Source organism: Blennius ocellaris (assembly GCF_963422515.1).
Source record: "Blennius ocellaris genome assembly, chromosome: 23".
Taxonomy (NCBI): Eukaryota; Metazoa; Chordata; class Actinopteri; order Blenniiformes; family Blenniidae; genus Blennius; species Blennius ocellaris.
Window position 1 is genome coordinate 8,124,978 of NC_137672.1, and position 19,137 is coordinate 8,144,114.

The 19,137-nt window shown below is 44.3% G+C and overlaps 2 protein-coding genes across 3 annotated transcripts in view; both read left to right on the forward strand.

The window, feature by feature from the left end:
- Window positions 1–165: 165 nt before the first annotated feature.
- On the forward strand, window positions 166–2,234 carry msantd1 (Myb/SANT-like DNA-binding domain containing 1; the record flags this gene model as incomplete). The annotated part of the gene is made up of 3 exons (XM_080519346.1): window positions 166–419; window positions 527–820; window positions 1,812–2,234. 3 exons carry the CDS (start codon window positions 166–168, stop codon window positions 2,101–2,103), a joined length of 840 nt encoding a protein of 279 aa, XP_080375472.1. The 3' UTR covers window positions 2,104–2,234.
- Window positions 2,235–5,420: 3,186 nt separating this feature from the next.
- LOC308147049 (regulator of G-protein signaling 12-like) overlaps window positions 5,421–19,137 on the forward strand; it is a gene marked incomplete at its 5' end in the record, with an annotated part of 37,359 nt that continues 23,642 nt past the window's right edge. The window contains 2 exons of one of the 2 annotated variants that reach the window (XM_080519105.1): window positions 5,421–7,214; window positions 8,906–8,998. In XM_080519105.1, coding sequence (XP_080375231.1) covers window positions 5,421–7,214; window positions 8,906–8,998 — 1,887 coding nt within the window. Of the gene's footprint in view, window positions 7,215–8,905; window positions 8,999–12,755; window positions 12,883–19,137 lie in introns of those variants that run through there. The other variant, XM_080519106.1, reaches the window with a different exon arrangement.

A 19,137-nucleotide genomic window follows, 5' to 3' on the forward strand; every position in this document is an offset into this window, starting at 1 on the left:
TTTCCCTCCCTCCCTGCAGACTCAAAACCGCTCTGAGCACCGTAAAAATACTTTCAAATTCAACCTCTTCTCATCCTATTCCTGCAATCGCAGGCCAAGAGAAATCTGCTCAGGGGGGGGGGGGAGAAAAAAAAAAACCCAACAACAAAAAAAAAACAACAAAACATGGCTGCAGAAGATGGTTTCAGCTACCTGCTGCCGGGCCACAATGAGAAGCACAGACGGGCCCCGAACTGGACGGACGGAGAAATGAAAGCCCTCCTCTACGTGTGGGAGGAACACCACAACGAACTGAAAACGAGCAAGAGGAACGCCAAGGTTTACGAGAAGATGTCCCAGAGGTTCTTCCAGCTGACCGGAGAGCAGCGTTTCAAAGAGGAGATCAAGATGAAAATCACCAACATGTCCTTTCAGTACAGGCAAGTGCACCACGTCCAAACCCGCTCCACCAAACTCCAGCTGTTGCATGCCCATAAACATTCCTCTTTTTTCTTGTTTCTTTTCCCACCGCACCCGCTCTGTACAGGAGACTGAAAGCCACCATTGGCGACGCAGGTGGAGTTCCAGACTGGCCGTACTACAAGCCCATCGAGAAGATCCTCTCCAAGCCGCTGGAGAACGGCAGGGGCCACTCTCTGGAGTTTCAGGTCTCCACGCCGGGTCCCTCCACTTCGTCCCTGCCCACGGAGAACCTGGTGCCCCAGTCAGACGACGGCATGATCGGGTTCCTGCCGGAGTACACGGGCTCGTCAGACGAGATGGAGATCAAACAAGAGCTGGACTCCCTGAGCTCCGACAGCGAGAACACGCAGGGTTCCAGGTAACAGGAAGTCGAGACGGCGTGCTGCATGGATTCGTGGTATTAGTGATTTATCACTTTTGGGACTGATGCAGGTCATCGCAGGCTAAGCAGCTGACCTTTGTATTTCTATTATTTCAGGAAAGGAATTCATCAATTTTCTTCTTTTTTCAACAGGTGAAATAATTATTCTTTTTTATCTAGAATATCTTTAATGTTTTTTTTTTTTTTTAATCTTATCTGTCTATGTATGCAATCTGGATTTAATTATGAAAAGGAGCATGGATTTTGTATGGAAACCGTATTAACAGTATTTATTCAAATTTCACACAAAAAATAGCACTTTACACTTTAATAACCATATGATTTAAAATGACCTCGCAGCCCTCATGATGAGTCACTGCACTCAAAAGTTGATAATTGCTGCCACTTCGGTGGATTGGTATGAGCTTTAACATACATGCTCTTTTTTAATCCAGCCACTTCAAAATAAAGTACCGGTACATTAGGTCATCTAATGTGATGCATGTTATGGAAACAGAAAATCAAATATTTGCATATTTAGGTTTTTCCATTGCTCATAATATGTGTTCCTTTGAAATTCACCATATTAAGCTTTATTTGTTGTATCGTTAGCAGTTTATCCGTATTTTATTTCTATTATAAAGTAATGATATGGAGAACTGCTGTTTTGTGATGATTAAGGCCCCGTTTCCATGGCAACCGTTTGGAAACCGATTCCTGAGTTCCGGTGAATGTCAACTATAAAACTACCAAGTCCCAGGAATATATGCACTGGGAGTCATGACACTCTGGACGCCGCAGTAGCAACTTCTCAGAAAAGTTCCCCCACTGTGACGGGAGTTGGAGCATTTTCAAAAAGTCCCACCTTAGAAGCGTTTTCAAAAAGTTGCGTTTTCACTGGTTCCGAGCACCGTTATCCTTCTTCCATTGCGATCGAGTGGCTTGTTAAAATACTTTTTACATTTATTTTGTTTTGTTTTTACTTCAGCTCCCATCCGATGTCGTCCAGGAAGAGACATGCCAACAAGTACCTTTCCATAAAGAAGAAGAAGCTTCGAGTCATGCAGTCCATGCTGATGCAACAGAAGCGGTCGAGCCGGGCCATCGAGGAGACGTGCAGGGAGGTGCGTCGGGTCGTGCACCAACAGAACCTCCTGCAGGTCCAGTGTCTGCAGCTGCAGGAGCGAATGATGAACCTTCTGGAGAAGATGATCCAGCCTCCCGCCAACATGTCGGCGCTGTTGGTTCAGAGTGAGGTGAAAGAGCCCGAGAATCCATGAAATCGAACGTGTGCTTTCCAGAGATCTTTAGGTCATTGCTTTGTCTCACATTTACCTTTTACAGGAAAACAAATATTTATTTTGGACTTCGGTTTAAAGTTAGCCAATTTTACAGTTTATTGTGTATTGTGTACAACGATTGCCTGTTATAAACGGGGACAAATATAAGTTTTTGCCTTTTTTTGAAGGAGTCAGAGAAGCATCAATATATATAATGAACTCATCAGTACCTGCAGTGACATATGTTAGCATTTTAGCATCTACAGTAGGTCTAGCTCTGATGGGAGTTTTCATTCTAGGAATAGTTCTATCAGATCGTTCTTGATCATTTGCCAAGTACTCTATTAAAATCACTGTGAAAACAACAGCCTCCGCAAAAATGTTGTCACGTCATTTTCTGCCAGTATAATTATACATTGGTAAGATCTAATGCCAAAACGGGTTTGACTGAAAGCAAAGATTTCGGGAATAGTTCCTGCTCTTGTTGACGTGAAAGGCACTGTTGTCAAAATGCAACACAAGCTGACTTCGTACGTATTATAATGCCATCAATTTCACTAAAAGCACGCTGGCTTTGGGTCTCAGGAGGTAGAGGATGAATGGCGGCTGGCCTTGATTTCAGAATGTCATATTGACACGGCTCCACAAGAGGCTGACTGCAAAAGACATGCTCCTGAAGTTTGTGAGAAATATGATCAGGCTTATATAAATTGCAAAAAAAAATGAAAATGTTTGGTTCACTTCATAGTATATCCAATGTTTTATTTTTCTTTAACCGCACAGATTAACACTGAGCCACTCCGCGATCTACGACTCAGCATTCAAACTGTATTATGGAGAAAAAGAAGCACTTTTTTTCTCTCTTTGATTTCATTACCATGCAAGTATTCCTTGCTCCGCATTTCATTGTGGTTTCTCCTGTTTTTAACAGCATTATGTGAATCTGCAGAGTAGTTGCTGAAAGGCAAAATACTCGGAGGGTAAAAGAGTGATGGAGCTGAAACGTTAAGGTCTTTGCCTTTCAGCCTATTTTAAGAGGATTTGGAGAAATGAAGGATTAGGTTAGTTCCATCACACTAAACCAGCTCAATGGAAGTTGCTCCTCTATTGAAATGAGCAAAGGCTGCACGCCAGCGTTTAAAAAAAAAAAAAAAATCATAATAAGGGACATTGGAATCGAATGCCACAAGGACAAGAATTATATATTGAACTAAACCCAGCAAGATGTCGATCTAGAAACTGTGTTTTCAACCAATGTGTGAACTGCCTGCGCATGTCTAATAAGGAAATGTGACCAGCCATTGCAGCCCTTTGAACTTTAAGTTAATATTTACACACCAACGTCTCCTAAGAGATTCTACCAGAGTGGAAGACGCTGCTCCACATGACACGAATAAGGTATAGTACACTGATTCTTAACCGCGGGGGGCGGGGGCGGGGGTGGGGGGGTTGGTATGTTTATATGTATGTATTAGGAAGTAGGTAAGCCAGCATTAAATGTATTTATTTTATAACATTTCTAAGTTTAAGTGTTAAAAGTGTATCATTGTGCATCTTTCATTGTGAAACGCTGTAGAATGTCATTTGAAACTGCAAGCTGAAGGAATTCATTGTGGCAGAATATCACAAAGAAACTGTATTTTATATCCAGTGTGTCATGAAGTTTGTTCAAGATTCATTTTATTTTTTGTTGTAATTGTACAAGGCGTGTCGGGGGTCACCTTGGTTTACAATGTAAAATATTTGGGTATCATTGGTATAGTAGAATATAATTAAAAGGTGAATCTTTCTTCTAATATGTTGCATTTTCCTGGTAATATACAGAATTTATAGTATTTTGTATTCTCGGTTTACTAGATGTAAAATAAATTATTAGTGCTTCAGGAATGTATGTTTTAAGGCGATACTTTTTGTTTGCAAGTGGCTCTGTTGTTAAAATTAAAATTAAATCTACTTTAGGAGCAAATAAAAGTACTTGAGCTTCATTTCCATCAGCCAATAGCGTGCCCCCTTTTGTTTGAATATTGAACACAACGGACGCTGTGATTGGCCTGAAAACACGTCACGTGACGCGCGAGACGTTACGCTGTCATGGTAACGGTGAAAGACGCTTTGTATGTGAATGGAGGGAGGAGGAGGTCATATGGCCATATGGACGACCGAATCACGGCAGGGAACTTTGGTTTTGAATAATTAAGCGAGTAAAAGCAAGGAATGGCTTGTAAAATACAAAGAGTGTGGACCTTTTAGCCGCTGTAGCTGTTTCCGGGACTTTCCACCTCTGGAGCGGGTAATGTTCAAACTTCGTCTTCATACAGCCTCGTTGTGATAGTTGTGGTGTTTCGGATTAACTCGTTTCCCTGCTATCTGGTGACCCCACTCGTTTTAGCGTAACAGCCGATGTTGAAATAACTGACTCACAAACGCACCGAAATTTTGAAACTTTATTGTAGATTAGGTGAAACGGACAGCTACGGTATCCTGTCGGCTCTTTAACATCTGCTGTTGTATCCGCAACAAGGGGCGCAAAAGAAAGTCGGTCACCAGTTAACAGGGAAACCACTTAATCCAAAACACCGTATCATAACTCCGCATAATATGAAATTATTTAGTTACTTTAATGGTTTTAAATATCATTAACAAGAGAGAAAAAAAGGATTGCATGGTTTCCGCAAGTGTTTTATGGTTCTGATTTGTAACATTTAAAACCCGTTTTCGACCAAAACAAAGCAGTGTGGTTGTGAGTAGGAGCCAGCTGGCACTTTGTTTTGGGGGAATGGAGGTGGAGGGGTGAAGAGGAGGCACAGGCAAGCTCGATCTGTCTCATATCTGACAGATAATTGGTCAAATTAGATCCATGTCAGGGGTTACTTCTTACTTATTTCATTACTTTGTCAAATCAGCCGAAATATGCGGTTAAAAACCCAACCTTAATCTGACCGACAGCTTGTTTTAATGGAATAAACGACCAACAATTATAAATACAATTAATAAATGAATCAATGACTCGGTTCAGAACCAGAACATTTCAGATTGTCACTGTAGAAGTCCGCTCCAGTTGCATTATTACACAGCATTAGTGCTCCGAACATAATATACAAGTAATCTTGGGACATGATTACATTGAGGAAAATAAGCGAATGATGCTCCTAACTACCCACATGGTTATCATCTGGGATATTATTCATCTTATTATTTAAATATGCTACAGACATTCACTTTATAAACCAGCTTTGTTTTCTTCTGTGTTTCCAGGATGACAACAACACAGTAGTGTTGGCAACTTCCAAGAGTTAAAGTTCCCACCGCCTTCAAAAATGAGGATACAAGGACAGCCTGAAAGTGCAAGGAGGCGTCTTGAGTTGAGCGCTGCTGGCGAGCTCAGGGGTGTGGAGGTCATCCGTGGTCGTGCAGGATATGGTTTTACTATTTCGGGCCAGAGGCCGTGTGTGATGAGTGGCATCCTTGAGGGAAGCCCCGCCGACCTGGTTGGACTCAAGCAAGGGGATCGCATCATGGCCATCAGCGGCACGGACGTGTCCGCGGCTTCACATGAGACCGTGGTGCAGCTGATCGGCGGCTGCAAAGGACCGTTGCGCGTGGTGGTGCTCACTGAAGGCCGCGCGATGGGGAACCCCATTCTGAATGATGCCAAGTTTGTCGGGAAAAGTGGTATTTACCAGAAAGCCGGGGTTCTCCGCACCATCTCGCATGATTCGACCAAGTCGTCGTTTAACTCTCATCACGTTGCTGCAATGAAGCAGAGGCCAGTTTCGGAGCCTGACATGTCTCAGTGGTCACAGCAGTGGAATGTTTTGGCGAAGCAGCCGAAAGAGGAAACCTCCTCCACAGTCGGGGATGCAGACTCAGTTTTTACTGACACAGAAGAGGCGAATCCAGACTGGAGCCATTTAAACGTGACCCTGGTTGTGGGGTACCTCAGCACCACGGAGCTGATTTTGAACACGAATGAATCAGAGGACGACTGTTTGAAAGCCATTCGTGAGCGGATAAGGAAGTTGGGCACCGAACAGGACACCCATACTCTGGTGATGATGAAAGTCATGTTTGACTGCATACGACTTTGTGACGACGCGGGAGCTGTTTTGGCAGCCTTTCCTACCGAGAACCTTGTCTTAGGGGCAGTGTGTGCTGAAGACCCCCGTTTCTTTTGCTTGGTCACGACAGCACATGTTATCAATGGCCGTGTACCTGTGGACGGTCCGCTGCGAGCCTCCTGCCATGTTTTTTTCATTGACCCACAGCTGGGAAACCATCAGGACCACGTCGGAATCGCTGGGCGCTTTGGCTTTGATTGCACACCTGATCCAGACGCTCTAGGCTGTCTGGAATTCCCCCAGACTCCCCCAGACGTTCTTCACTTCGTTGCAGTCCTGTACAGCGACTTGGGGGAGGCTGTTGAGAGGCTTAGAGTTAAACTGGATGCAGAGGCGCAGCAGCAAGCCAAGGAAAACGACAGCACTGACAAACAAGGTAGTGCCAGTAGCAACGGGGACAGCGGCATTGGAACCGCTTCTCCCCCCGAGGAGAGAGCCGACAGGGATTTCCCTCCTACAATCCACAATCATGCAGGAGCCCACCTCCCCAGCTGTCCATGGGATTCTCCTACGGCTGAAGACCTCACCCCAATAAACCACTCCAAGAGAGCCCAAAAAATTCATCCAGAGAACAGTGCCAGCACACATTCCCTTTCAGAGTCTCTTCCCGGCCCGGATTCCCTCACCAGCTTTTATGGAGGACCCCCACCCAGGCTAGAGTTCCAGTTCAAGCCCCCGCCGCCTCCCCAGCCTTTGACTAAGAAAACAAACTTTTTTGCCGAGCCTTTCCGCGGCAGTCAAAGGTGGTTCTCCAAGGCAAAGTGGCCCAAAGTCCCCAGCAGTGACCCTGAATCTCAAGGGACGCCCCCTAACAGCTGGTCCCCCACCATTACCCTGAGTGCGAGCACAAATCACTTGCCCCCTCCAATGAGCCAGATCCCCTCCGACAGGTACCAGGCAGCCGAGGTCACGATGCTCCCTCCCAGGGAGGAATGGACCAAGAGGTTGCTGGACCAGAGGGAGAAACAACAAAAAGATGGCCGCAACAAAAATGTAAGTAAAACAAAATAAATCTGCTAAGTTTTCTTCCTCATCATGATACTGACATTGTGGTTCATATGTGATGAATGACTTATTCGGGAGGAGGGTAGAACAAAGCACAGCTATTTCATTTTGGTGATAACATTTAAAATGTTTGAATAATGTGGAAATATCCTAAAACTATGAGAAATGCTGAGATAGTTTTTTTTGTTGTATTAATGTGGCCTTAACGTGCTGCCATTGGTCATGAATGCTTGGACTTGTTGAGCCTTTAACAGTCAACGATATGGAGAAGAAAATATTCCAAATGTTTTAATGTGCCTGTGCTTTTAAAAAATTGAATTGACGTTTTCGTTTATTTTTTTTTAAACGTGATGTGACGTGTTCTGTTTTCACAACTCTTTCAAGTTTTAGCATTTCTGTTGTTGCTCTGTCTAATATTGCTCCGTATCACAGCTCACGTATGTGAAATGACATTTCTTTCCACTAAATGGCTGTGTTGTAAAAGAGGTCGTGCTGAAATGAGAGCATCTGTTTCAGTACTTTTCTAACACAGCGGCACAGGAAGTATTAAATGTTCACAAGGAATCGAGTCTCCAGACACTTGTGGGGGTGTTAAGTGAACCGTTTTTTTTTTTTGGGTGGCACCTAAAATGAAACACAATACCACTATTTCAACAGTCAATTGGTTGCCATGTGTGAACATACTTCAGAAAACACCTGCTGAATGTCAATTAGATGTTCTTTTTTTTTTTTTTTTTTTTTTTCATGGTGTTGCATTTCTGCTCGCCCACAAGATGTCCCCATGTCTCCATGCTCCTCTGAGTACAGTGATTATACTGTATGTCTGAAGGAGTTTCTTTCTCCTGCACAGAGGGCTCCAATTAGTCAGCATGTAGGCGAATGTGTGTTTGTAAACGGCTCGGCAATTAAAAGATGCATGCGGCGTGTGTTAAAATCCATATTTTGTTTTTTTTGTTGTTGTTTTTTCTTGCGTCGACATTTATTGTGGCTCGCTCCCTCTTTTATTCAAACAAACTGTGTCGCTGTGTTTCGTAATCAGATTTGGATTGTGTGTTTCTCCCCTCGCTTGCATTACATCAGAAAGAAGAGAATCTTGTGCAGGAAGCCGGGGAAATTACAGGGTAGAGCCCCATGTCATGCCGTGGCAATTATCGGCAAATCTGAGACTCTTGTTTAAACATAAGGGACAACCTCCCCGCTCATAAGAATAGACGTGGCTGCTTGGGCTGCAGTGTCTTTTATGTTTTTAGGCACAGATCGGCAGGAAGCGACAGTGTTTCCAAACTCTTACATTAGTTTTCGACAGACTGTGAAATTAGTAGCCATTACACTTGAGTGCAGAGGCTTTAGTGGAGGGATCTGTCCAGTCCAGTAGAAAGAAACCTGACATTTCCAGACCCTCTGTTTCGACTGACTCTCCTCAAAGCCACTCCATACTGTGTTTATACTGTTTACTATTGTATATTTTCCTTTTCTGTGTGTGAGACTGTCAAACTGCTCAGGTCGAGTCACATTATGTGTGTGAGCAAATTTCAGTCTATAAGTGCTTGTGATAATCCAGAAAGGTCCCTTTTATCACAGCCACAGCACCGTGTATTGAGTTGCATTGAAGCAAAATGTGCATTTTAAGATGTTGATGATTTTTGAACAATTGATAATCGTTCCTTTTGTTCCAATAGGGTTCCAGGTTTTGGGGTATGGGGGGCATCCGTGCCTCTAAACGTCGTTCCTCAAAGCGTCTAAGCCTGGCACGGTCACTGGACGATCTCGAGGTGAGCACAGTTCTTTCGGGCTTTTTTATTATACAATTATATCTTAGGATTTGTTTTAATCTATCCACAGCTTGGTTGTTTTCAAATCCTTCAATGTGTCTCCTGTGCTTCTATTCGGCTTCAACTGTATGCTGACAAGTTGGTTTTTGCTTCATTAACGTGGACATTTAGTCGAGCAATCAACCCCCCCGCCCCCGCCCCTCCTCGTTCTCCTCGCACTCCACCTTCAGCTCTTTTTTTTTTACCTTTCATTTCCGGTGCCTTGATCTCTGTTTGCCGCTACACTTGTGGCAAGCGGTGGCACACAAAGCGGCCTTTGTGGGGGCCAGAGGCATGGTCCTGCTTGTTTGGTCTCACTAATGAGCTGCTGCACAACTGAATATCGCGCTCACATTCTCTCATATTAGTGTAGCTCTCTCTCTCTCTCGCTCTCTCTCTCCTGTCCAGTAGTCTGCATGCACGCATTACTCATGCACACTGATTCATATTTACCAAAACACACGCATGCACCCTTTCCCACCTCTTGTAATTGGTCTGAATGCATGCGAACAGGCACAAAAACAAACCAAAAAGTGGTTCAGGCACTGTGTTAAAAAATCCCTGCATTAGTCATCTACAGACACACCCGCTGACCACACACATTACTCAATGAGGCGCACCACAAATCTGCTCCTTGGCGTTGTCCCAGTGCATAATAAACAGTAAACTCCAAACCACAGGTTTCTGTTCAGGTCTTTCCCACATGTCCAGCTGGACGATTCGAGAAGATATTGCAGTAACTGCAACATTCCCTCCTGTCTTTGTAGATACTTGTCGCTGTGTTGGAGGTTGTTTCTCGTCAACGTTTATATTGTAGAAAGGCCCTCTGAATTGTTTCATTGGTACAAAGTTTGGGCATCAATTAACAAGCAAGTTACAAAAAAAAAAAAAAAAAAAAGTCACATTATTGTTTGCTGATGTGTGGAGATCCCCTCACCGTGTGTTTGCGAGTTCAAGGACCATTTTTCTTCTTGCTGTGGCTTCCCAGAAACTTCTCATTGTCCTGCAGCGATGAAAAGTACAAAGACTTCCTAAACACTGCGAAAGATGTGGACATCTTTCAAGCAATGTTGGTATAGAAATACTTGCAATATGACTTCCTCTCAGGTTAAAATGCAGATGTTGTGCAAAATAGGTTTGAATGCATGTGGTGCGCAGGAAGCTTTCACACTTTTCTACCACCGTCTTCTAGTCTTACTCCTTTATAGCTAAAGATTTGTGGAACTGTACATCCTGAACCTCACACCTCTGTTTGGCACAGAGAGGCTGAAGCTGTTAAATCAGATATTGAGACTTTAAGCAGGTGAAGTGGACTGAGGAATATATTCAACTTGGATTGAACACGTCTAATCTTGCAATTATGAATCAACTTTTTTCATCAATAAGTCAGAAAATTTGCTGAAATAACTCATTTGTCCTTTTACTGCTAATCATAATCTTCATTTATTATGTTGGGATTCATCACGTTGTCTGGTTTATCACCGGAAACACACATTCATGTCTCTTGGTTTTTTTTCATGTATTTCAACAATCAATTGATGAGTTCTGCCACTGCAAGCTCAACTGTCTGCCGTTTTCACGTGCGCAGTCGTAATGACCTGTGTTGTTTAACGAGCTAACAGCATTGGACACCTTTTATTTTGTTTGTTTCATAATATTCCAACAGAGTTCCTAAATAATCCCTGGTGTTTGAGTTTTTTATATGAATTCCAAGGTCAAAAGACAACGGATTCAATTTGGTTACCACAAATCATTGACTATTCCTCCTCTCATGACTATTATATTACTGTTACTGTGCATGGAATGTAGTATATTTGTGTTACAAGAGCTTATTAGTCAGTCTGTACAGAGAAAATAGTTTGTCATGGTGCGCTTAGACCACATCTAGTCACAAACTCGATTCAGTCTTTGTCATTTGGTGTGACAACAGGGTCAAAGCATTAACACTGCCGTTTATTGGTTATGGTCGTCAAAGGCAACTAGACCTCCACCTGACGTTTGCTCTCTGACCAAGATCTGACCTTCAACGCAGTTGAAGGTCACAGAGCAGGCGTTGCATTTCACAAGGCTGCCAATGCAAACCAACTCCTATTTGATATTTTCTACCCGTTGTGCAATTGAACAAATATGCACGGTGTCGTTTTCTGTAACTAAAGCCTCGTTTACGCAACGTTTCAAGTGAAAACGCATTGGTTTTTGCACGTTTCAGAAGAGTTTAGCGTTTTCACTTGGAGACGTATAAACGGAGTCTAAAGTTAAGAGAACTATGTGTTTTTTGCTCAGATCCTCAGTATGAGCTCAGAGTGTCGAATCTGCAAAGAGAAGCCAAGAAACCTGTTTTCTCCTTTTTGAAGGCTGTCGTCCTATTCACCCTGAAAACTAATTACAAATAATTGCCCCGTTAATATGCGACTCCAAATTGCACACCTTGCACAGATTTCCTCCCAAAAAAAAAAACATTTGGATCTTCTCCGAGTGACTGTGAAGGACGTTGCGAAGGACTGCTCTTCTGGCGAAAGTACGTGATGAGCCCTCCATCGGGGCTCGCATCTGGACACACAAGAACACCGTGAGACTATTTCCAAGTTGACCAATAAGCCCTGAGGGACGACCCCGGTGGATAACCCCTCCATGTGGCCTTACTGGGAGCCCAGAACAATTCGGAAGTGTTTGGCCGTGACGGTTTATCTGCAGCAGTAAAAACAAAACCCTAATTTAATCACATCCCCATGACATATAGATGTTTCTATCAAGCCACAGATACATGTTCCGCATCTGCTCTGTCACTTTATCTGATGTGCTCCGTTCAGGTCCAGTGGAGGAAAGAGACGGCTCTATAATTTGTTGTTTTGAGCTGATTCGTTTTTCTGCCGCCTTCCACTGAAGACTGTTGTGATGCGCGCCGAGCTTTTTGTTTGTCAGGTCTTCTTATGTCAGGGCTTGTCTAAGAATGTGCCTCCTCGTCCTATTTCCGTGCAGAGCTCGTCACAGCCCTTGCTGCAAGTTCCCCCCCCCCCCGTTACCCCGCATCCCCGCCGCTGCGAGGAGCCTATTTCTCGCGCATCGTTTGTCGCTGCAGAAAAGCTTTGAGCCCGCGACGCTCGGCGAGATGACGGCGCGTTCAACTTCGCAGAGATGACAGCATCAGGAGGCTGCTGTGCTTGTGTTCACACTGACTCCGTCTTCTGAGGCGCCGCTGCATACGTGATGCACATCTGTTCGCGTGAGCCCTTTGTCGGTGCGCGAGCAGCCCCGGCTGCCTGCTGAGATATCGGGGGGGGGGGGGGCAACCTCCCCGGCTCCGCCAGTGTAAAGTTTCTTTGCTTTTTGGTGTGGAGACATGAGCAGCTCTTGTTTGCATGCCTGCGGGTAATAGATCTATCCTGTGGGCGTAGCAGAGACCAAGAGAAGGCATGGAGACACAGAGACGGGGAGGGAGGTAAATAGAGAGGAAAAGAGGTGAAATTCACAGCAAAGAGAGAGAGGGAGAGAGAGAGAGAGAGAGAGAAAGAGGGAGGGAGGGCGAGAGAGAAGAACCGGCAGCAGAGGAAGAGAGGGAGCTTTTGAACTCCCAGTAGCTGTCAGGATTTTCGGCTCTTCTGAGCGCTTTCTCCTCCCCCGTTCAGCTCTCTCTCTCTCTCTCTCTCTCTCTCTCTCTCTCTCTCTCTCTCTCTCTCTCTCTCTCTCTCTCTCTCTCTCTCTCCGCACTGCAAACACAGACTCACACACGCAGCGCGGAGATCCAGCGGATGGACTCTTTTACACACACCAGGCTTGTGGAGCAGCGCTGAAGACAAGCCAAGCACACAGCGCCATACATGGAGCAAACTTTAACTCTCAACTCAGTAAGTCGCAAAATCTCGAGGTCCGCGTCGATTAATTTTTTTTTTTGTCTGTTTCCACTTGTTGTTCGGTGATGGCACCTCCATCTTTCAGCGATATCCTCCCCGCAGAAGCCTTACTTTTCCCCCCTCTTTGGGCTCTTTGTAGCTCCTGTTGTACCCTTTGAGCTGCATACAGTGGTTAGCTTGTGTGGTCTGTCAGTGGAATGTTTTGACCGGTGCCAGCTGAACTCCCATGTGCTGTATGACACACACTGCGCTGCTGTATATAGCAAAATGTGCCCTCGCATCCATATCAAGATGCACGCTGACTTTGAATGAGCCTTTCTACCGAAAGAGTTTTGTCAAGCGTCTGTGGGTTCCATTCTTTGAATGACACGCAACTCTGTGGCACTTGCCCCAAGATTGGAACCTTCCCCAGAGGTCAGTTGAGAAGTTTGAAACGGTGTGCGCGAAGGCGACGCCAACACCCGACGCTCCCACGGTAAAATAAGTTTGAATAATAGGCGACGGTTCTGAAGCATTGCTTTCTGGTGGCATCTCGTAGCGGCCACGGTTGTGTTTGAACTTGAAATGGGGCTCGAGGATTTACCTTGCCCCTATTTGCGCTGTGCAGGCATGTCTCCGTTCACCAGCCCTCTTATTAATGTGTCTCACGTCAAGCTTTGCTAAAATATCCTCTCTCTTTTCTTTTTTCTTGATTGTATGTAGTGGGGAGGGCTGCCGTATGGTCGTTATTCCTCATGCAGTGGTAGAAAGAGGTAGATGTACAGTATATGCATGCAGAAGCTAAATTAATGATTATTGTGTGATGGAATTAGACACCATGGTGGATTCTCTGGTTTATTCTGTGTGTTTTTGATGCGGGACTTGAGACTTGAAAAGAGGAGCAGGGATGGTGTGCTCCCGGGGATTAGCGGTGGAAGTAGGAGAACACGACGCACTTTCATCTCCCCGACGTCACACGGCCGGCGCTGGAGAGTGGGTGGACAGTTGTGCTCGCGAAATGTGGCCTTAGGCTAGCAAATACTGAGCAGCCTGACATTTTGTAAATGTCTTCACTACGATTCCTCGTCTTCCTCCTCTTTCCTCCTCTCGAAAATGATGTTTTATTGCCAATGAATGAAGACTCCAAACCCACCAAATGGAAAAAACAAACAAAAAAACAAGCGTTAACACAACAAAAGTTGAGCAGAAGTTCTTGAACCGTCCAGCTGCTCTACGTATTAATATGCAACAGCCAGTAACCAGATGACCAGATGTTGCTGTGGTTGCTGAGTTTGCTGTTTGACTCAAACTGTAACCATGGAAAATACCCGCTGCTTCACCATCTCCAGACCGAGCCGTGCCGCTGCTCACTCCACTGTGACATCATCTATCGGCGAATCAGGATCGCGATCTGTGTTTTTCAGCGAACCACACAGCTCCACAGCGTCCCATGTCGATTGGCCTCGTCTGAATCAGAAAGGCAACTTCTGGAAATGATTCATTCCTCGCTCTCTGTTTACCTTCTTCGCGAGTACTACTATTATATTCCTCATTGACTGCCAAGGGTGTGGAAGTTACTCAAGAAGGAGCAGCTTTAGAACTGCCAAAGTCCTTTATCACCTCTCAGGTTACGGTTTAGACATGTCTGAAATACAGCGAGCTGCTCGTCGTCTTCGGTCTTTTGCCCCACACCCGTAGCTTAGATAACGACGGCGCGTGTTTGCTTCACGTCTCAGACGTTGGGTAAGACCGGCCCACTTGTTGGAACTGGATTGAGGGCAGGCTCTCGAAAGTGCCTGTAGCGGGTATCCTTTTGGCCTTGTGTTGGCGCAGGACGCAGCAGAAGCCGGCCAAGGTCCTGTCTGCTTCTCGACGTAGAAGTCATAAACATGGATTTTTGAGGCAGCCAACTTAACTCTCCCAGTGATCCTGTGTGGGATTGGCTCCATCTTCAACTTTTGCAGTCTATCTAACTTTCCCTCTTGAATTATTTCGACATTTCCTAAATAAAATGTTCCTTTGTTGGCTTGTTTATATAACTCGGTTGTGACCTTATTGGTTTAGGTCATCCAAGATCATGCAACTCTTCCAGTTGGAAAAATGCCTCATAAACAGTTTGTCTTATTTATTAACAACCAACCTTGTAAATTAAAAACACTCCTGCGGGTTTCATTCGACTGAATGATCCTTTTGAGAATGGCTCCAAAGGTGTATATGGGAGGAAATGCACTCTGCTGTGCATACGCACCACGGCCGTAGTAAATAGTTTCTCTGCACATGTGCAAGCAGATGGACAATAACAACAATGGCGGACTGCAGAGTGTCTTGACTCTCAGTCCATGTTCTTCTATCGTTGAGAGTCATCGTAATAACAACTTGGTTGTCTGTCCATGTACTCCCATTGTTAATGTTTAAAGCGTATTGTGTGTGTGGTCTCATTCGAAAAACAAACCAGAACACCCACTAGTGGCCCAACAGGATTTTCATTCTACAACAGGTTTCAAAACGTTGCAATGTAAATGCAAAATCTTTCTGAAGAAAACCGTAAAACGATGCGTTTTCACTTGAAACCCTGCTGTATAAACGTCACAACTGATGAAGTTGTTGGCAACTTCTAATTAATATTAAAGTGCAAAATTGACTCCCCGACTGTGGACGTTTCTTTTAAATCTTACTTGTTGCACCGCTTTGCAACAGGTGAGTTCACACCGAATGGAAATATAAAGACGTTTTAGAGAAGCAAACGTAGGCAGGGAGTCACACCCAGGTTTTCAGGTTTTCATTGCATTTAGCCAAAAGGTATAAATGTATCTCTTTTCCATTTAAACCAAGTGGCTTCATTCACTTACGTGTGAGTCTGCGTTCAATCGTACTTCAGCAGTACGTAATCAGGTATTGTTTTTGTCTTTAGGAGCTTATGTTCTTGTACTCTTACCAGATGCAGGTACTGTTGCACATTTCCATCTTATCATTACACAACAAATGTCTCCATGCATACAGACTATCCAAAACACTGTGCTGTTAGCGTTTTTGTAATTTTCTTTCTTTCTTTCTTTTTTATTTTTGGTAAAACTGGAGGAAGAGAGGGGCTGTCAGACTTAATTACAAGTGTCAGGTTTCAGGTTGGAAAGTCCATTTTTTGTGTTTTTTATGGAAAAGAAAAGGCACAGGGTGTGGCAGCATCTTATGTGGTTTATCCACCTCGAGCCCTCCAGGCTCATGTGAACGCAGCCCTTTCTCTATGATAATAAACTGCAGTAGGGGGGGGGGGGGGGAGTGATTGCTGGTTGGAGTTTTCCTCTCTGAAGTTATCCTACTCGTGGAGAGGTCCAGCTGTCGCTTGTAAATCAAATGCTTGTTGTGTATTTGCTGCTTGGCGTTTGTTCCAACAAGCCCACCTGTGGAATTGTGAGTGTTATTGTGTGTGAGTTGCGATTCACAGCCGAGTGGTGCCATGTAACTCTGATGACATGAGCTCCGAAGGTTCAGTCAGAGATATTATTTCTAAAAACCTACGCTGCTGTAGAAGGTGGTGGAAGCGTTAAGCGACAAGCAAATGGATCCATTTAAAGGAACGCCGGGGACTCTCTGTCAAGCTTCTTTTAATGGCGACACGATTTTGAAACACACACACACATTTGGGCCGCGCTGAACAAATCATAGTAATGCCCGTTTAATCCAGACAGGAAGAGAGCTGCACCCATCTGCTGCGGCTAACCAGTTCAAGTTGGGGAGCAGTTAGTAGATTACTGACGATCAGGAGGGATTAAGAGATGAAAAGCAGTGTGACGAGGTCCTCCGTTTGCATGCAAATCACCCATACAACTGAATACCTCATTTGTTCACTGAGGGGGATTACATGTAAAAACTACTTCAGTACAAGTCCTGGCTCCTTACAACAGCGTGTGGGCATGCCCCAGACATGTGCTCGCCCAGTATCTGTTTTGTGTCTTATTGGATGAGTTTTCTACCAAAACCCAGATTATTATATCACAGCGAAGATGCTGGATTGCATTGCAATTCTCGTCTGAATCTTGAAATCGGATTGACACAATGAACTTGTAAATGTTTCTTAATGTGTCAACTGAATGAATAGTTGACGCAAAACAAAAATCAAGCATCCTGAATATTGCAGCCACTGTGGAAAAACGAGCGACATGTGAACCTCAGTTCGATCGTAAGTCAAGAAAGACTTTACTGCTGTCACCATTTTCCCGGACTCTCCCAATAAAGAGGGGATTTCCCAACAGCGTGACTGAATGTTTCTGTATTTGCTGTGTGCATATCATAAGATGTGTGATCGTCTGACACGTCTCAATATAGTGTTGGCGCGCATTGTACCGATGCCAAACCTGCTCATCCGCACATCGAGCTTCTATACCAGTTTCATCCACTCGTAGGGATTTTTATTTTTTTTAGCCTGTTGAGGGGTAAAAACTAAATTGTGTTCACGGTGTGTTATTATTTTGCTCCCCTATCATCGCATAAGCAAGCTGAGCTCATCATATGACTGTTAATGCGATCGAGCATCTTGCAAAATTGTTGTGACTAACAAGATACCCTGTGGTTAAAAAAACAAAACACTTGAGCCCACTCCAAACTCACACACAAGATAGTCTGTCTCCACTTTGATATTTTCACTACCATTCTCCAAACCAGTTTGTTTACCCCCCCCATACACACACACACACACTCTCGTTGGGAAAGAAATGTGTCTTCCACCTTATCAGTCGCCGCACCCTCACCCCCTCCTCCCCGAAAAGGAAGTTGCCTCGGCGCTCCTTCTTGATGTTATTTTCGGGAATAGTTTGTCGTCTCTCCACAGATAGCAAGCCAAGATAATTCTCCGTCCTGGGTCAAGATTGCCGGCTGCCATTAGTGTCTTGTGATGAGCCGCGCTTGTTGCCGCAATGAAGCCTGTCAAGACATGTTTCACAGATCGATTCGATAAAATCTCAAAAGTTCCCATGGAGCACGTTCACTTTGCGTCAGACTTTAGTTTTTCGTCAAGCGACATGACGGCAAGAAAATAGAAACATGGGAGTCCTGCAGGCATTCGCGACATACTTCCCCCGTGTTGTGTGCTCAGATATTCTCACCTGGCTGCACTGAGCTATTTGCCTCTGGGAGGTCAAGTCGAAAGGGCAACAGGACACCCAAAGGGCTAAAGTTCTGTGTTCTTGGATTTTTGGGACCACGGTTATGGATGACTCAGCTCAGCACCGAGAATAGCTTCCAATTACTGCGTGACAGATTTTTATCTGTAGATGAATGCACGCACATTTGGTTTTTTGTGTGTCGCAGTCCTGCCACTGTGGCATAAATGATACAAAAGTGCTATTACACTCAGGCCCGCTCGCATTAATTCTATATTTTTTGAAAGGTTCCTGGAGCTCGACTAATAATACATTTTTAAAGGCTGGCCGTAGGTGGTCTTTTTTAGTGTTGCAGTGATGGACAATGGAGTCCGACAAAAGCATGCTCAGAAATAAAACACTTGATTAGAAATAAAAAAAAAAAAGAATTGCTTGCAGTCTCTGCATTACAGCAGAATGTACTCAAAATACAGCGAGAAGTAGTTTGTAAAATAGACTTTTTCTTTCCCAGGTCCAAGTATGCTATTGTGCTGATCAGGCCACCTGAGGTTATATTCTAAGTAAAACAATATTCTCCAACTCCTGATGCAAAATAAACTTCACCAAAGTTTTTGTATTGACTTGACTTGTGTATCACCATCTAAAAAGAAGCCGTGTTCTCTTTCACATGCATGCAAATTCAAATGAGCGTGTTTACTTTGAAGCATACGAGTAGGTCTCGGGGGCTCGAGTTCCTGTGTGGGTGTTCCCCCCCCCCCCCCTCCCCCCCTTTTTTTTTCTTTGTATTTGTTTAATAGCATAAGGTTGAATAAGCCTGAGTGAAGTGGGTGTGATTAACAGAATTTACTCTGAGCCAATGATATCACAAGTCTAATTGCGTGAAAACACAATAACCACAACCTCAATAAGTACAATTAAAGCAGAGAGGAGAACGGTATCAATGAGGCATCGGACCACCACTGTGATCACTGAACAGTCTGATGTGTGCAGTAATAAAGGAGTGTAACAGCCATGTGACATTTTCACGGAATTTAATAAAGCTGGTATTTGCAAACTCATGATGCCTTCATATAATTGCAAAGATTTAAATACAACTATAAAACTGACGAAAATAAGTAGTGCTAAATCACAGAGGACCCGTTTCCACATAGCTTCCTTTTTTTCTTTTCTTTTT